Source organism: Mus caroli, unplaced genomic scaffold, assembly GCF_978045245.1.
Source record: "Mus caroli unplaced genomic scaffold, Mus_caroli_1 scaffold_9, whole genome shotgun sequence".
NCBI classification, from domain to species: domain Eukaryota; kingdom Metazoa; phylum Chordata; class Mammalia; order Rodentia; family Muridae; genus Mus; species Mus caroli.
Window position 1 is genome coordinate 9,816,668 of NW_028227264.1, and position 15,735 is coordinate 9,832,402.

At 43.5% G+C, this 15,735-nt stretch overlaps 1 protein-coding gene across 9 annotated transcripts in view; it reads right to left on the reverse strand.

Moving 5' to 3' along the window:
* Positions 1 to 15,735, reverse strand: part of Utrn (utrophin) — a 489,906-nt gene that overhangs the window by 341,137 nt on the left and 133,034 nt on the right. For all 9 annotated transcript variants that reach the window (XM_085842639.1, XM_085842635.1, XM_085842637.1 and 6 more), the window contains 6 exons: positions 15,480 to 15,630; positions 13,673 to 13,792; positions 12,493 to 12,594; positions 7,548 to 7,655; positions 6,573 to 6,752; positions 5,064 to 5,233 (listed from right to left, as the gene is read on the reverse strand). In XM_085842639.1, coding sequence (XP_085698765.1) covers positions 5,064 to 5,233; positions 6,573 to 6,752; positions 7,548 to 7,655; positions 12,493 to 12,594; positions 13,673 to 13,792; positions 15,480 to 15,630 — 831 coding nt within the window. The remainder of the gene's footprint in view (positions 1 to 5,063; positions 5,234 to 6,572; positions 6,753 to 7,547; positions 7,656 to 12,492; positions 12,595 to 13,672; positions 13,793 to 15,479; positions 15,631 to 15,735) is intronic.

Below are 15,735 nucleotides of genomic sequence, written 5' to 3' on the forward strand. Positions count from 1 at the left end.
GTCAAGATAGAGACATTTGCCTCTGTCACTGGTCAACGTCCACTGTTGCCTTGGCCCAATAAAGACCAACCTGAATGCCCATCAGGCAAGGATATTCAAACTCTGCCCCAAAATAGAGCAACCACCCATAATACTTTTACAATTAAAAGTGAAAACATTATAGGGCTAATAAAATAATTATTTTTTTTTACTTAATTGGGAATCATTTGTATTTTTATAAGCTATTGTAGACAACAAAAAACAGATTTTAGTTAGATGATAACAGAAAAAGGACAAGTACAAACATTTATAAAACTCTCCTCTGCTGCTCAATGCATAGTTAACCAAACCTATGTCAGCATTTCCGGAGCCTCAAGTCATCAGGAAGCAACTGAAATCGACAAGTAACAAGAAAAGTATGTGCTAGGTAAATCCCAGGACCTCCAAGGAATGACTCCTCACCCGTCCATGGAAAGCATGATCTCAGGGCAGAAGTGTGGCTGTGTTTGACAGCTTCCCTTGCAAAGAGAAAGCAATGGAAATGGAAGCCATATTTTGCCAGCTACAAATAGGTGTGTCTGGTACAGAGAGTGATGTGAGGGAAGGCGAAATAATGATGTGGCCAAGAGTCAAAGGGGCCAGTAAAGCCCTGGGTGATAGATGATGGATTTAACAGTCATCAGCTGTGTTGAGCACAGAACTGATAAGAGTCTGTTCATAGTGTCCAGTCACTCACTGTGGGACCAGAACCAAAGACTGCACAGAAAAGACCACCATAGATAGAACACAAGAGGAACTCAGGGAGCGGTAATGGGAGGGGGAAGAGTGGCCAGGCTGGAACTTGGGATCCCAAAGCAGGTGAAAACCACAGTGACCAGAGACCAGGCTCTTGGTTAAGCCTTCCATGTCTATCGTTAACACAAAGAATCCTCACAACTCCCTCTGAAAATACTTTTGAATATCCTGTTAGAGTGGAAGCAATTGAGCTTATGCGGATTTTGAATAATGGACCCCATACTAATAAACGAAGCAAGAGCTATTCAAACAGAGACAGTCCATGTGGCTGCCCCCTTACCCTGGCGTGAATCAGTATCATAAGCGTGAGAAGATGTATTTGAAGGTTCCTCTGGGAAGCAGCCCTTAATGTGTTTCTAGTAGATTCTGAGTAAGTTTTCTGTGTAATATGTGATTTTAAAAGGCATTTTCTACAATATCCCAAATCTAAATCAGAGGAGGCAAGAGTTAAGGGAATTAATTAATTAATAGCTACCAGCCAGATCTAACATGATAGTTCCACATTCCTGAAAGCAAGTTAAAACTGACCTGGCATCTGTGGTGGCTGCACCCCAGGCACCACAACCTGTTAATATATAAATGTCCCAGACTAGTGAGCAAGAAGCAGCAATGCTTCTTAGGGACTCTGTACCCACCCACTTAGCCCAAACCCTTCAGCGCCTGCAGTCTCACCTCTAAATATGGCCAGGTAAACACAATGTATACAACTGAATCTTCCTTCTCTCATCTTCCCTAGAACAAAATGCTCTGAGGACTGCAGAGATGGATGGCTCTGTAGGTAAAGCATTTGCCCTACAAGATCTGACTTAGAGTTCCTACATTTTAAAAGTCTGGCTGGGTGGCATGCTGATAATCCCAGAGCTGTGGAGGCAGGCAGAGTCAGCCAAATTCCTGAGGCTCACTGACAAATAAGCCAGGGGGACCATGCCTGAGGAAGGAAACCTTTGAAATCCAGAGAGAGAGAGAGAGAGAGAGAATCCCTGTACTCACAGACACAAACATCCACACAACCACACTCACACACAAACCTGTACTCACATATACATATCACATCTGTGCTCACACACAAACATCTACATAACCATATATACACACTCTATACTCACACATAAACATCCACATAACCATACAGACAGACAGACAGACAGACACACACACACCTGTACTCACACACAAGCATCCACATAACCATACACACGTACCTGCTCTCACACACAAACATCCACATAATCACACTCACACATAAACCTGCATTCACACACATATGCCTGTACTCACAAACATCCATATAACCAAACAGACACACACACACACACACACACAGGTTTTGGGCTGTTAGTTCCCAAGTGCCCATTTCCATCTATTGAACCCTTTTGCTTTTGTAGGCTTCAGAGTTTGTCCCTGAGCCACTCATTAAACCCCTTTTATTTCAGACATCTGAGGGTCGATAAATTTTACTTCAACATAAGAGCATGTGTGATGCTCTAGCTAAGTAACCAGAATCCAGATGTCCACAGTTTCTCTCTGAGATGAGAGAAATGAACAAGACAGGTTGACCCCAGTACAAGATAACCAGATATCTGGAAATGCCTGTCCTGAGCAGATTTAAAAAGAAAAGAAAAAAATAAAGAAAACAAAATAAAATTGACTACCAAGAATAAGTAATTAGGTAATTTAGGGCTCTCAATTGTCTGTGGAGTCCAACACAAGTTCTTGACCATTTTTACAGCTAACTGAATACACAAAAGGGTCTGAAAATTATGTCATACAAGGAATAGCTAAGGAGAGCCTCATCTTTAGGACAATAGAAGTGACTGTGACAGCTAACATTAAACATTCATGAGGGACCATTTTGAGGAGAGGAGGTTGGGGAGAATAAGGGGGAAGTGAACTGCATTAAGACTGAGAGGTTCAAGGCCAGCCTGGGCTACAGAGTGAGTTCCAGGACAGCCAAAGCTATACAGAGAAACCCTGTCTCAGGAAAAAAAAAAAAAAAGACTGAGAGGTTCACACAGCAGAAAAACCAGCTGGCAGAGAGGAAGACTGGAAGCCTCCGCAGCCAAGGTTATCAGGGAAAGGATACTGCATGGATGCAGAAAAGCCAGCACTGCACACACGGAGAATCTCCTCAGATGCCCAGGACCCACAGCAGGTCACAAGAAAGCCTGGGGCTCGGAGCTTGGGCTTCCAGCCTTGTGCTCTGCTCTGGTCCATGCCTTCTCCTGGGATGTGCACACCGTATCTTAGGAAACTGTCTGCTTCTGCAACACCTAAGCATCCCTGTCTACTTCCATGTTCTAGGAAACTGGAACTCCCAGTGGGCAGCCATCAGACCCTGCTATTGCCTACAAAAGCATGCCTGGCCTCTACAAAGACAGCACACAGGACGTTCTGAGGCAAACCTGGGGCATAAAAAAAATTTACAAATGAGATTTCTGCTACCGTGGACAGCATGCACTCAGGCCTCTGCCGAGGAGTTAATTCAGTAATGAATGTCTGCCTCAATCCACCCTCGAAGGTCATGACTCATGACTCACAACCCCTCTCTCTATACTTTTGTACAAACTGCATAGACTGGGGATAAGGGAAGGACACATGACCCGGTTCATCTGGACCTCTAGTACCATTGCCGTCAGCTTATGCACTTGAACAAGCAAGGGACAAAATCCTGGCTGGTGACATCGGAGACCCAGTTTGCTGAGAAGACAAAGCACTGTGAGGAAAAGCAACCAAGCCAACAATAGCAGGGACGGCAGTGGGAAGTCTGCTTAAGTGCACCCTCTCGCCACAGCTGGGCCACTTCTGGACTGTTTCTTGTCATACGACAACAATGAGTTGTTGAAGTCACCTTGGTCACAGCATTTTGTCTCTTGCAGCAGAAGGCTCATTATTCACTACAGGCAAGTTTAAATGAGCCTCCCATCAGGATACACCCTGTCTATTCCAAAGCCAGCCCTGGAGACACTCAGTGCCAGATGCGCCCAGCAGCTAACAAGAGCTCAGGAAATGGAAGATTGCTGCTAATGTTGACATCAACAGCATCTCCTTCTCTGCCTGCTGCTCTGGCCAAAGACTGCTGCTCACAACGAACGGCAGGTTTGCCAGTCATGCATGAGGCACCGTTAGGAGGCAGAAAACAGGCTGAGGGTCAAAAGGAGAATCCTCAGATACGCCCCCGTATCCTGATTCCTCTAATAAGAGCTATCCTATGGAAAGCTTATCTTTTTATTCAGGCCCCTAATAACTGCCAATGTCCCTGAACCCTGGGATCGCACTACAAGAGAGAGCATGAGAGCAAGCTTGAGGCCGAGCCGAAGGCTCACTGTGACCAGGCGTACCAGATCCAGTGCCTAGAACACACTACATTTTAAAGCAGCAGTTCTCGACCTTCCTAATGCTGCCATCCTTTAATACAGTTCCTCATGTGGCCGCCACCTCCATCAATAAAATTACTTCTTTGCTACTTCATAGTTACAAATTTGCTACTGTTATGGATGGTAGTGTAAATATCTGATATGAAGGGTATTTGATATGACACACACACACCCCCAAAGGAGTCAAGACCTACAGGTAGAGAATTTTTTTAAAGGCTCTGACACAGCAAAGGCCCAATGAATGCAACTGAAATCTCATTCTTCTAACAATCTCCAGTTTTCTTTCGAATCAGTTAGATAAAAGGGACATTTTAACCCGAAAGAGCTCTTTCAGCAAAACAGAAAGCATCTATTAAGAAACCTGATAAAAGGAATTATCAAAGAAAACCTGGGGGGGGGGGTAGATAAAGAGGAAAGGAGGACGAGGAGGAGGAGGAAGAGACAGACAGACAAACAGACAGAGAGAGAGAGAGAGAGAGAGAGAGAGAGAGAGAGATCGTGAGGTCACAAAAATGCATTGTCTTCCTGAACTGCTATTGCAATGATGAGCAGAGGAAAGAGATTCACAAAGAATAAGGAATTTATACAAAGCCAAACTGTCAGGTCTTAAAGGTATGAAAGAAAGAAGAAAGCAGGAGCCGGACCCCAAACAATCCTCCTCTGGGAAACAGACGGGGATAACAGATTGATAACAGAAGGGTTACTCCACACCAGTCTCTAAATTTAGCAGAGGATGAATAAAGTCCCTCAGGGCAATTTAGCTGCTTAGCTCCTGTGAGGCAGAATCTTCCAGAGACTCAAAGCCAGTAACTGAGCTCAGGACTGAATTTACATAATAATGAGCATGTCTAAACTCTCATTTGATTAGTGATTAGTGCGAGTTACAGGCAGGCCTGAGGCTGGGACATCTCTCACTTTTTCTTGGCCTCCACATCCACATGAATCTGTCTCTTCTTTGGTGGGGGAGGAGGAGGCAGTTCCTGCTTGGGCTTCTTCATCATTCCTTGTTCTCTCACGTGAACGGTCTCCAAAAGGTCCTTCTGAGGAATCTGGGACATGCCGAGCTTTGCTACAGCCTGAGTCACCTGAAAGGAAAGTCACGCCCAGCTTTGGTTTTAAATGAAAGCCACTGCTGAGAGTTATTCACATAAAATTCTCCCTATAAAAATATACAGTTCAAGCCACGCATGGTGCCACACTCTGTTGGCTTACAGACAATTCCTTTAGGCCTCGCCCAACAGCTACCTAGCAACAGCCTGTGTCAAAGTCCACTAGGTGAGAGAAAGGAACAAACCAGGCATATAAGGAAGGACTGCTATCCAGGCAGCTCTTTCCATCTTCTTTCCCTGTACCCACGTATCCTCTCTCTTCTTCTCTTTCTCTCTTTCTGCCCTTCTCTCACCCCCCCCCCCAGCCCCACAGTTCTTTGCCCTCACACCTCTGTTGCCGCTTCTCCAGGTCCCTGCTCCTTTCCCCCACAGTAAGTCTTCTTTATACTAGGTCTGTTGCATGGAGTGACACCTCAGGGAGACACCTCAGCATGAGCCCACCAATATATCCCCGCCTCTGATTATACTGCTTTAAAAAACATAACACCCTCCTGTAATCCTAGGACTTGGTAGGAGAGGCAGAGATTAGAGGTTCGAGACTAGCCAGAACTGCACAGAAGCAAAGGGAAAAGTCCGCTGCAGTGGGTATTGGTGTGTAACTGGCTACAGACTTTAGGTTAACATCAGCCATGGCTATGCCAGCTTATAATACTCCTCCATTCTGCTTGAATAATGACAACTGCCTGAACCAAAGTCATCTCTATTTCTAAATTATGGTCACTTGTTTTTCTAGATTCTTGCCCTGGCCATGCCATGGACCTGCACTGATGGCTGCCCAAGCAAGATGCTGGTTGACATTTTCTATGTCACCGTTTAACCTTTTTGAGCACAGGACAAAAGAAAACATTCTAGTATCCTTCCCCAGATCAATCCTTTCTACCCGGTAACTAAGTACCCTAGCCTATAAGTAGACATGGGGCTCTCATTCCCAGACTAGAAGCCCTGAGGGCTAAAAGCTTGTACTATCTTTGAATAGCCCGTACCCGTATCTTCTCGTTCACTCCAAGACAACTTAATCAGCCCAAATAGAACCTTGATATCTGTTCACAGCATCCCACTCCCTAATCACCACGGCTCGAGGCCACTGAGCACCTGCCAGATTCTGCCTGTCCTGCACAATTCATAGTTCATAACTATTATGCATGGCTGGCTTCCTCTATCATGATGTTTTCACAGCTCAGCCACATTGTCCTGATGCCTCATACTTTCTTATTGTCAATTAATAAAGCACACTTTGGATCTCAGACTGCATTTTTCTGTTCCTGAACACATAATTTTTTCATGGTATAACATACTACCGAAATCAAAAACGTACCTGGTTAGAAGAGTCTTCGAGTCTCTGAACCAAAGAATCCCATCTCTGTGTTAGCTCCTCAGAGTCACTGCTCATCTTCTTAGATGCCTTGGGGTTACTGAGTAATTGGCCCACATCCTGGCCAATCTCACTCAGTTGATCCAGAGTCTGCCTCTTCATTTCCATGTCTTCCTTCAAAATCTAGAATGTCAAATATTTATCAGACAACAACTGTAGAGAATATCTTATGTCTGTATGGACATAACACCTGTCAATAATAAATCTGATGGCCTATGGCTTAGGCAGGAAATAGAAGGTAGGGCATTCGGGAGGAGAAAGGATTCTGGGATAGAGCCAGGTGGGAGATTTGCCAGGGGAAGATGTGAGAAGACAGAAGTCTGGTACCTGAGCACAAGTAAGCAGCCATATGGCAGAATGTGGATTAAAATAAATGAGTTAGCCGGGAGTGGTGGCACACACCTTTAATCCCAGCACTTGCGAGGCAGAGGCAGGCGGATTTCTGAGTTCGAGGTCAGCCTGGTCTACAAAGTGAGTTCCAGGACAGCCACGGCTATACAGAGAAACTCTGTCTCAAAAAAAAAAAAAAAAAAAAAAAGAGTTATTCTAAGTTAGTCTAGTCAGAGAAGAGTCTAGCTATATGGCCAAGATATCTAAATATATTTTGACTGAGTCTTATTTCTGAGAGCATGGGGCTTGGAGGAAGAGTCAGGACCAACTTCCACAAATAATTTTCTCTCTCTCAAGAAAGTTTATCTTCCTCAGGAAGTATAAGCCAGTAGATTTGTAATCCCACCGACAGCATGTTCTGCCATTCTCTATGCAATAATAAAAGGCTCTTGGTACAGTACCATGGCTGGAAGCGATGTAGTAATGGGAAATAAGCTATAATCTGTATTCATTCAAGTATATTAACTCTTAGTTATAAAACATTAGACATCACAGGCTTACAACAGATGCCGACAGGGACACACTTACAGCCAGACGCCGGACACTGACACCTAGTTCTTTCTGGTCTTTAAAGTTGCTGGTTTGGACTTTATTCAAAGCCTCTTCCTTTTCGGTGAGCCAAGCCTCCAACAGACACTACAAGTAACAACAAAAGTTGTAAAGAGACATGGTCAATCACCTGACACTTCAAGTCAGTTACCAAATATCGGACTCACATCTGTGACTCACATGTAGATCGGGATAATAAGAACCTCAAATACCCGAGTTCAAGGACTGGCAAACTTACAACAGATTAACCTGTCATTAGGTCTAATCGATGGTGATAACTCGTAAGGTGTGAATAGAGTTTAGCATGTCCTTAAAGGGCTCCTGTGCTGGAAGAGCATGGTCTCCAGTGTGGCAGGAGAGAGGCTAGAATCTGTAAGACGTAGAAGCTAGGAGGAAGTCTCAGATGGTGCTGCCCTCAGATGCTGTTCTTCTGGGGCCTCCATAAGTTCCTGAGAATCACTGTTACAAAAGAGTAAGGCTGGCGCCTTCCTGACCTCTGGCTTCCTGTGTCTCCACACCACCTCTCCCTTTGGTGCGCACTCCCATTGCAATGCTAAGTATTGTGATGGGACAGGCAGGGATTCCTCACCAGAGCTAGCACCATACTTTTGGATGTTCCCAACTCTAAAACACTGAATAAAGCAAACCTTCAGGACTGTGGGTGTAACTCAGTGGTGGAGCTACCAGCTTCAATCATTAGTAGAATATAGTCATGAAACAATACAAAGAAGCGTCATATCACTAGCCCCTGGGGGGGGCATGGGAGCGGGGTCTCGCTAGTATATCAAGCTGATCTTGAACTTGCAATCCTCCTATCTCCATCTCCTGAGCACCACAAGCATGTGACCCCAAACCTGGCTAGGGAATTTATTACAGTAGGAGAAAATAATCCCATGTGGCAACTAACCCTAGATCTCAAGAAGGTGAGTAGACAAAGGATACTAAATCCAATTATGCTGAGCTTTAAAAAAAAAAAAAAATCACATTAGAACTCTAGGTTTTAATCCAAAGGAAGCTCATAGATTTTCTTGTTCCTGCTGCTCATTTTAGAGAAGGAAACAGACGTCAAGTTACATGTTTGAGGTCAGTAAGCTACTAAATGGCTGAGCTGGGTCATACACTCCCACCCCTAAATCAACTGTCTGTCCGCAGCACCAGCAGGGAAAAGTAGGCGAATGGTCAGAGTTCAAATGCAATTACATGAAAGGAAGAAGGATGAAGATGGCCCAAAGCCAACAACAAAATTATTTAAAACTCACAGCCAAAAGTGTTTGGAAGATGTTATGTGATGGAGTGAGATGCTCTTAAGACAGCCCTACTCCCAAAAGTAGTGTGTATTACAATTTTTTTCTGTATAGCTAAGGGGCAAAGGGTTAGTTCTGGACTTGCAATGGGAAGAATTCTTTCTCAGTTGTCTCATTAATCAACGTATTTACAAGCGACTCCTTACCTCTATAGTCTACCACCACCACCACCCCCCAAAAGTGAAAATTTGAAAAATAAAGACAAATGCAGATCCTATCTCCTTGCCTAGTAAAGTTAAGATATGCATATAAATGACCAGGGAGCAAAACAGAAGGTGCAGACATACCTTTCTCTCTCAAGAGAGAGAGAGAGAGAGAGAGAGAGAGAGAGAGAGAGAGAGAGAGAGAGAGAGAGAGAGAGAGAAAATGTCCTAGCAATAGACAATAATGAATAGACAGCCTATTTAAAACTTCAAGTGACAGGCTAGAGAGATGGCTCAGTGGTTAAGAGCACTGACTGCTCTTCTAGAGGTCCTGAGTTCAATTCCCATCAACCACATGGTGGCTCACAACTATCTGTAATGGGATCCGATGCCCTCTACTGGTGTGTCTGACAACAGCAACAGTAAAGTCACATACATGAAATAAATAAAACTTCAAGGGATACAGTTGGTCAAAAAACCTGATATCCCTTGTTTTCTAAACATTTTTTTAATCCTAAAGTTATTTCCAAACTTTAATAGAGTTTCTATTGCTGTGATAAAACACCATGGCCAAAAGGAGCTTAGGAGGAAAGGCTCCGTCTGTAAGGGACACAGGGCAGGAATTACAGCAGAGAGGAATGCCGCCAGCTGCCTCAGTCCTCCAGGTTCATGCTGCCTGCTTTCTGCTACAATGCAGGACCACCTGCCCCAAGGGCAGCACCGCCAAAGTGGGGGAGGCCCTCCCACATCAATCATTAAAGAAAATGCCCCCACAGACTTGCCTACAGGCTAATCTGATGAAGACATTGTCTCAATTGTGGTTCCTCGTCTCTAATAACACACTACAATGTGTCAAGCTGACAAGAAACAAAGACGCAATAAACAAACTAGAAAGGCAGAAAAGTCAAACCAATCTTGTTCTGATAATGACTAATGTCCGTCATTATTACTGAAAAAAAATATTTAACTACTGTATGGGATGTTTTGACTTGAACATAAAGTCCTGGGGTGATATACACATTACCAAAATGCACCATCCATATGTCATGAAGCAGAATAAATTATACAATTGTTTTGGTGGGTGTCTGTCTTGAGACAGGTTCTCTTAACCCAGATTGGCCTCAAACTTGCTAGCCAGCTGAGAATAACCTTGAATTTCTGATCCTCCTGCTTATGTCTTGGCATGCAAGGTAAGTTGTGGTATACACCACAACACTCACTTTATGAGTTACTGACGATTTAACCCAAGGCTTCATATACACTAAGCAAGCACTGAGTCACAACCCCATTATGTAGTCCCTAATTTAAAGAGGAGGAAGAGGAAGAGGAGGAAGATCATTGACCACCATGGGGATTAATCATTTGTAACAGTATTTAAAATGAAGTATCTGCCTCTGCCTCAGCTAAGCCCCATGATCTCACCCATCTGGTTCCTGACCCCACGCAGAGAACAGAGCTGCTTTTTCTGGATGGAAATGCAACAGAGCCAAGATGGACACTGTGGGAACCTTGTGTCTGCTTCTCTTCTAGGCTACAACTGCTTGGCACTGGGGAGAAATTTTTTACTTCTTTGTACTCTGTTTTGATAACAACCTTTGTGTAAAGCTAAAAGGTGAGCGAAGAGACACCAAACCAAGAGAAAAGCTGTGCAGACAGCTTTGCACATGGACCCCTGAATGCTTATCCAAAAGCAATGCTAGGAAATATTTCCTCACTAGTTTCATCCTGTATGCTGGTTAAAGGTTAAGAGGAAGATTATAATTTAATATTCACAGTGTATGGAGAATATTCCTGTACCTTTTATTTACTGAGCACAAACTGTATGCTGGGAATTGTGTTGGTACACATTCAAACAGATCCCTCAACAAAAACCCATGAGTAACTAAACCATGAAAAGTAAGTCAAGACAGGAACAGACCTAAGCACTAACATTGTAGATAATGAACAGAAATCAAATTACTATTACCATGGAGCTTCATACCATGATCTTAATGAGTAAGCTGCAGAAATGGATACAACATTAATAGAAATTTGACTTTCAAAATAATAAATAGGGGATTGGAAATGTTGCTCAGCTGGTAGGCTGCATGGCTACCATGTAAAGGAAGGCCCTGGCTTCTCCCTGCAGCTCCACAGAAATGGGGGACGGTGCCACCTTTACTGCTGGAGGCAGAAGGATGGATCGGGAGCTCAGCGCCATCCTTAGTTACACAGTGAGTATGAGAACAGAATAAATAAAGTAAGCCAAAAACTATGTAAGCAAGCAAAAAAAATGAATGAATGAATGAAGCAGCAGTCAATAATGCATAGACATTTGTATAAAACGTAAACTGACAGAAATGGTCAGGTTACTTGTTTTCCCTTGGTTTTTAAATTTTTTTTTAATTTTTAAAGTGATTAGCAAACCATTATTTCCAAATTTCATAAATTATTTTCAAAATAAGGCCTTTCAAAGGAAGGGAAGAGTATAGCTAGCTGGTCTTTGGCTACTTTGTGGGTTCTTCTTCCTTCCACCCTCTTCTACCCCTTCAACCCCTTTAATCCCATGACACTAGATAGGAGGGAGAAAAGAATAGAGGGGAGAGAGCAAAGAGATTCATGAACAAAGTCAGGGACCAGAAAGGGGTCAACGTTATCCTTAGACTATTTCCTGCTGATTACGGGTGCCAAGTCCTTCGATGTCAGGATACCTAATTTCTTCTTGTTGTTTCTTCTTTGTGCAGGACTAACCTTGACCACCAACAAACAACAACCCAACAACCCTCAGGGCCCCAGGATTTATATACTGTACTGGCTAGTTTTGCGTCAACTCGACACAGCTGGAGTTATCACAGAGAAAGGAGCTTCAGTTGAGGAAATGCCTCCATGAGATCCAACTGTAAGGCATTTCCTCAATTAGTGATCAAGGGGGAAAGGCCCCTTGTGGGTGGGACCATCTCTGGGCTGGTAGTATTGGGTTCTATAAGAGAGTAGGCTGAGCAACCCAGGAGAAGCAAGCCAGTAAAGAACATCCCTCCATGGCCTCTGCCTCAGCTCCTGCTTCCTGACCTGCTTGAGTTCCAGTCCTGACTTCCTTTGGTGATGAACAGCAGTGTGGCAGTGTAAGCCGAATAAACCCTTTCCTCCCCAACTTGCTTCTTGGTCATGATGTTTATGCAGGAATAGAAACCCTGACTAAGACATATACCCTCTGAAGAGTCCACAGAATTACAAAGGCCACACAATCACAGAAAATATCTGCAGCTGGCAAAATCACGTCCCCACCAGAGCACGAGACAAATCATAATCAGCTACTGGGGGAGGGGGAACAACCTGGGATAAAAAAAAATATTCTTATAATATTTCTGTGTTTTTTAAAGAAGCCAAAGTTCCAGAATTCTCACTAGAGAAGAGGGCAGCCACATTCCACAGCCATACTGAAACGATGGGCTCCTTGTCACTGTTTTGTCCTCAGTGGATAGTGCTTGAGTTTCATACCTGCTCTTCCAATAATTCCTGCCAAAGAATACTGATTTCTTGCAACCTGTTCCAACGTTCTTCAGTCCAGCGGCATACAGCTGTCCAGCGCTCACCCAGTTTCTAGGGAAGGAAGAAGCAGTCTTGGTCAGCCCAGCCAGGAGACAAATTACTACAGTTCTCCAAAACACCAATTTACAAAAAATACTTTTAAGTACATATATGAGGAAAAAAAACTAACTTTTATAGGATAGACTTATTTAAATTACTCAGAGATGAGGGGAAAAAAAAAAAACTAGAATTCCTGTTCCTACTTCACTGTAAGGTTTGTATGGGAATGCAACATTTCACATATATTTGAAAATTGGGTATATGTGTCTGAGGGTTGTTGTATTTTTTTTTCAACCACTGCTACAACCACAATCTACATGTTTACTTTCTATGCTTCAAACTTTCCAGGCTATGGTTGCCTTCACCAATTCTTCAAGTGACTGTTCTGGGGGAAGCCTGGGAGTCTTGAATGAGTTCCGGTGCTTTTAAATGTTGTCACCATTATGCACAAGGGAGCAGAATAACAGTCTCATGCCTTCACTGAAAGGACTCCCATGAAACAAGGAAAGCCCAGCTAAGCCTAAAACCACACAGTGAGGAGGCCTAACTGGAAAATACAACCAAAAACAGGTGCCATGCTTTGTGTCCCACCCCACCCCACCATGAATTCAAACAAGAATTTAACTAAAAAAGATTTGCATAAATAGTATCAAGAAGGTAGAAATTCAGATTGAGGATGGGCTTTGTTTCTGGTTAGGGTGGGGAAATCTGATGTTTTTGTTTTGTTTTGTTTTGGGAGGGTTCTAAATCAGGGCACAAAGGTGGCCCCATCATGATAAATTCTAATGGATTAATAAATTAAGACAGAGACACTACACACACATACACATGTTTCTGTTCTATTAGACATAGCCAAGGGAGAACATTTGTCAGGCTGTCTGAACTGCCAGCCTCCAAAACTGTGAGCTAAGTAAACTTTGTTCTCTATCAAGTAGCCTGCCTCAGGACCTTCATTACAGTAACGAAAAGATGATTAAAGGAGTCCACTTTTTTATACCCTTCTGTACAAACAAGGATGCCCAGGAGGAACAATACATGGACCTTGACAAGAGAGTGGATCTGAAGGGCATCCTACTTCTCAAGGTCTTACCTGTAACTGATCTTCCAGAAGAGCTGTGGCACTCTCCCCACTGTTTTCATCCACAATCACCACCATGTGAGTTAAGGAATTTACCTTCACTTGTTCAGCTTCAAGGTCATTTTGCAAACTCTAGAGGAAAAAAGAAAAGATAAACTATGATATCTGCTCTTCCTCATTTACCTATTTAAAATCCGCTTCTTCACGATAGTAATTAAGGAACCTAATGAGGCATTTGTATTGCCATTCCCAATCATTATCCTAAGTACCATACTAAAGAAAGAAACCTGAACACACCCTTACATTTCATTATGAGCCAGAGTCTGCAAGTGCAACTTCAAAACCAATTGTAAATGTGTGCCAGTGTGTGCCATTTTCAGTACTAATTCTTCCCGAAAACAAGTCGAGGTAGAAGAAGATGAGAAGGAAGAAGGAAAGGAAGAAAAGAAGAAAACCTGTGTCTATTCTAGGAATTAAAATAAAAATATATCCATATGCAGGTATCCCAGCACTAAAGAGGCAGGGACAGGAGGATCGCTGTGAGTGCAAGGCCATCGTGGTCTGCATAGAAAGTTCCAAGTCAGCTAGTGGTACACAATGAGACACTGGAAAAAAAAAAAGACAAAAAATGTAGACCTTACTAGTCTAAAAGCCCAGAGTTTAAGCAAATAGAATCAGAGGTAATTTTCTGTAGTTCCATAATGCGAAAAATGAGGAAAAGGCTGTATGACTCATAGAAGCTATTCTGATTAGCTCCCCAAGAGAGCAACAAGAACAAGCATATGGACACCTTCACTTCCTTCTTCCACAGGAAGAGAACAGTCATTAGTCATCTGTAGAGAGTAATTGGCTTAAACAGTAGCAAGAGTGTGGTGAAATGCCTCTTGGGTAGTGTTTCATGTGACCCTAAAGCCTTAGTCATCAGCTATCTAGCTGTTTCACTGATCAACAAAATTCTACCTTTCTTCTGCTATAAAAACAGAACCACTCATCTTGGAACCAAACACACTGTCCACCATGTGCTGGTTCCTCACTCAGCACCTCATGCTCTTCTGCAAAGAGGTAACGGGGGGCTGGAGAGATGGCTCAGCGGTTAAGAGCACTGACTGCTCTTCTGGAGGTCCTGAATTCAAATCCCAGCAACCACATGGTGGCTCACAACCATCTGATTCCATCTTCTGGTGTCTGAAGACAGCTAGTGTACTTACATATAAAAAATAAAATAAATCTTAAAAAAAAAAAAAAAAAGAGGTAACAGGCTCCCTGACAGGATCCTAATCCTAATTAAGTATAAGTATATATCCCTGATTCTTTCTCCACCCACACTGTGTATTACTGCCCATATGTTCAGGTTCTCATGCACATGTGAGTCCAAAACCACCCTTGCCGGGCTGGAGAGATGGCTCAGTGGTTAAGAGCACCGACTGTTCTTCTGAAGGTCCTGAGCTCAAATCCCAACAACCACATGGTGGCTCACAACCATCCATAATGAGATCTGATGCCCTCTTCTGGTGCATCTGAAGACAGCTACAGTATACTTAGATATAATAATAAATAAATTAATCTTAAAAAACAAAAACAAAAAAAAATCACCCTTGCCAAATGTGACAAATGTCACACACTTTCAGAAGAAAGACATGGACATGTGTGCAAAGCTGTCTCTTTCCAAAATGTCACCTCCCAACAAACACCTCCTGAATAAAAAGCAACAGGGAAGAAGTAGCCCAACTCCACACCGAGAGAAGCCATCAGGCCTGGGGCCAGCTCAGCGCTGCCTTCTTACACAAGGAAGTAGAAAAGGAACAAGCAGCAAATTTACTTTATGTTCTTGAAGCAGCTTCTGCAGGGAGGGCAGGTCATCACCCAGCGGGAGGCTCTCCATCGTCTGAATGCGCTCTTCTGTGAGGGCCAGCCAGCCTGAGAGCTGCTGCAGCTGTTTCTTCTGCAGCTCCATCAGAGCGTCATGCAGCCTGGCCAGAGGACAGAGTGTCATTCCCTCGGGCTTGTCCCCTGGCACAGCACCCACTCCAAGCACCAGGGAAACGGGGGCAGGAAAACACACCCTTGTGTACCCT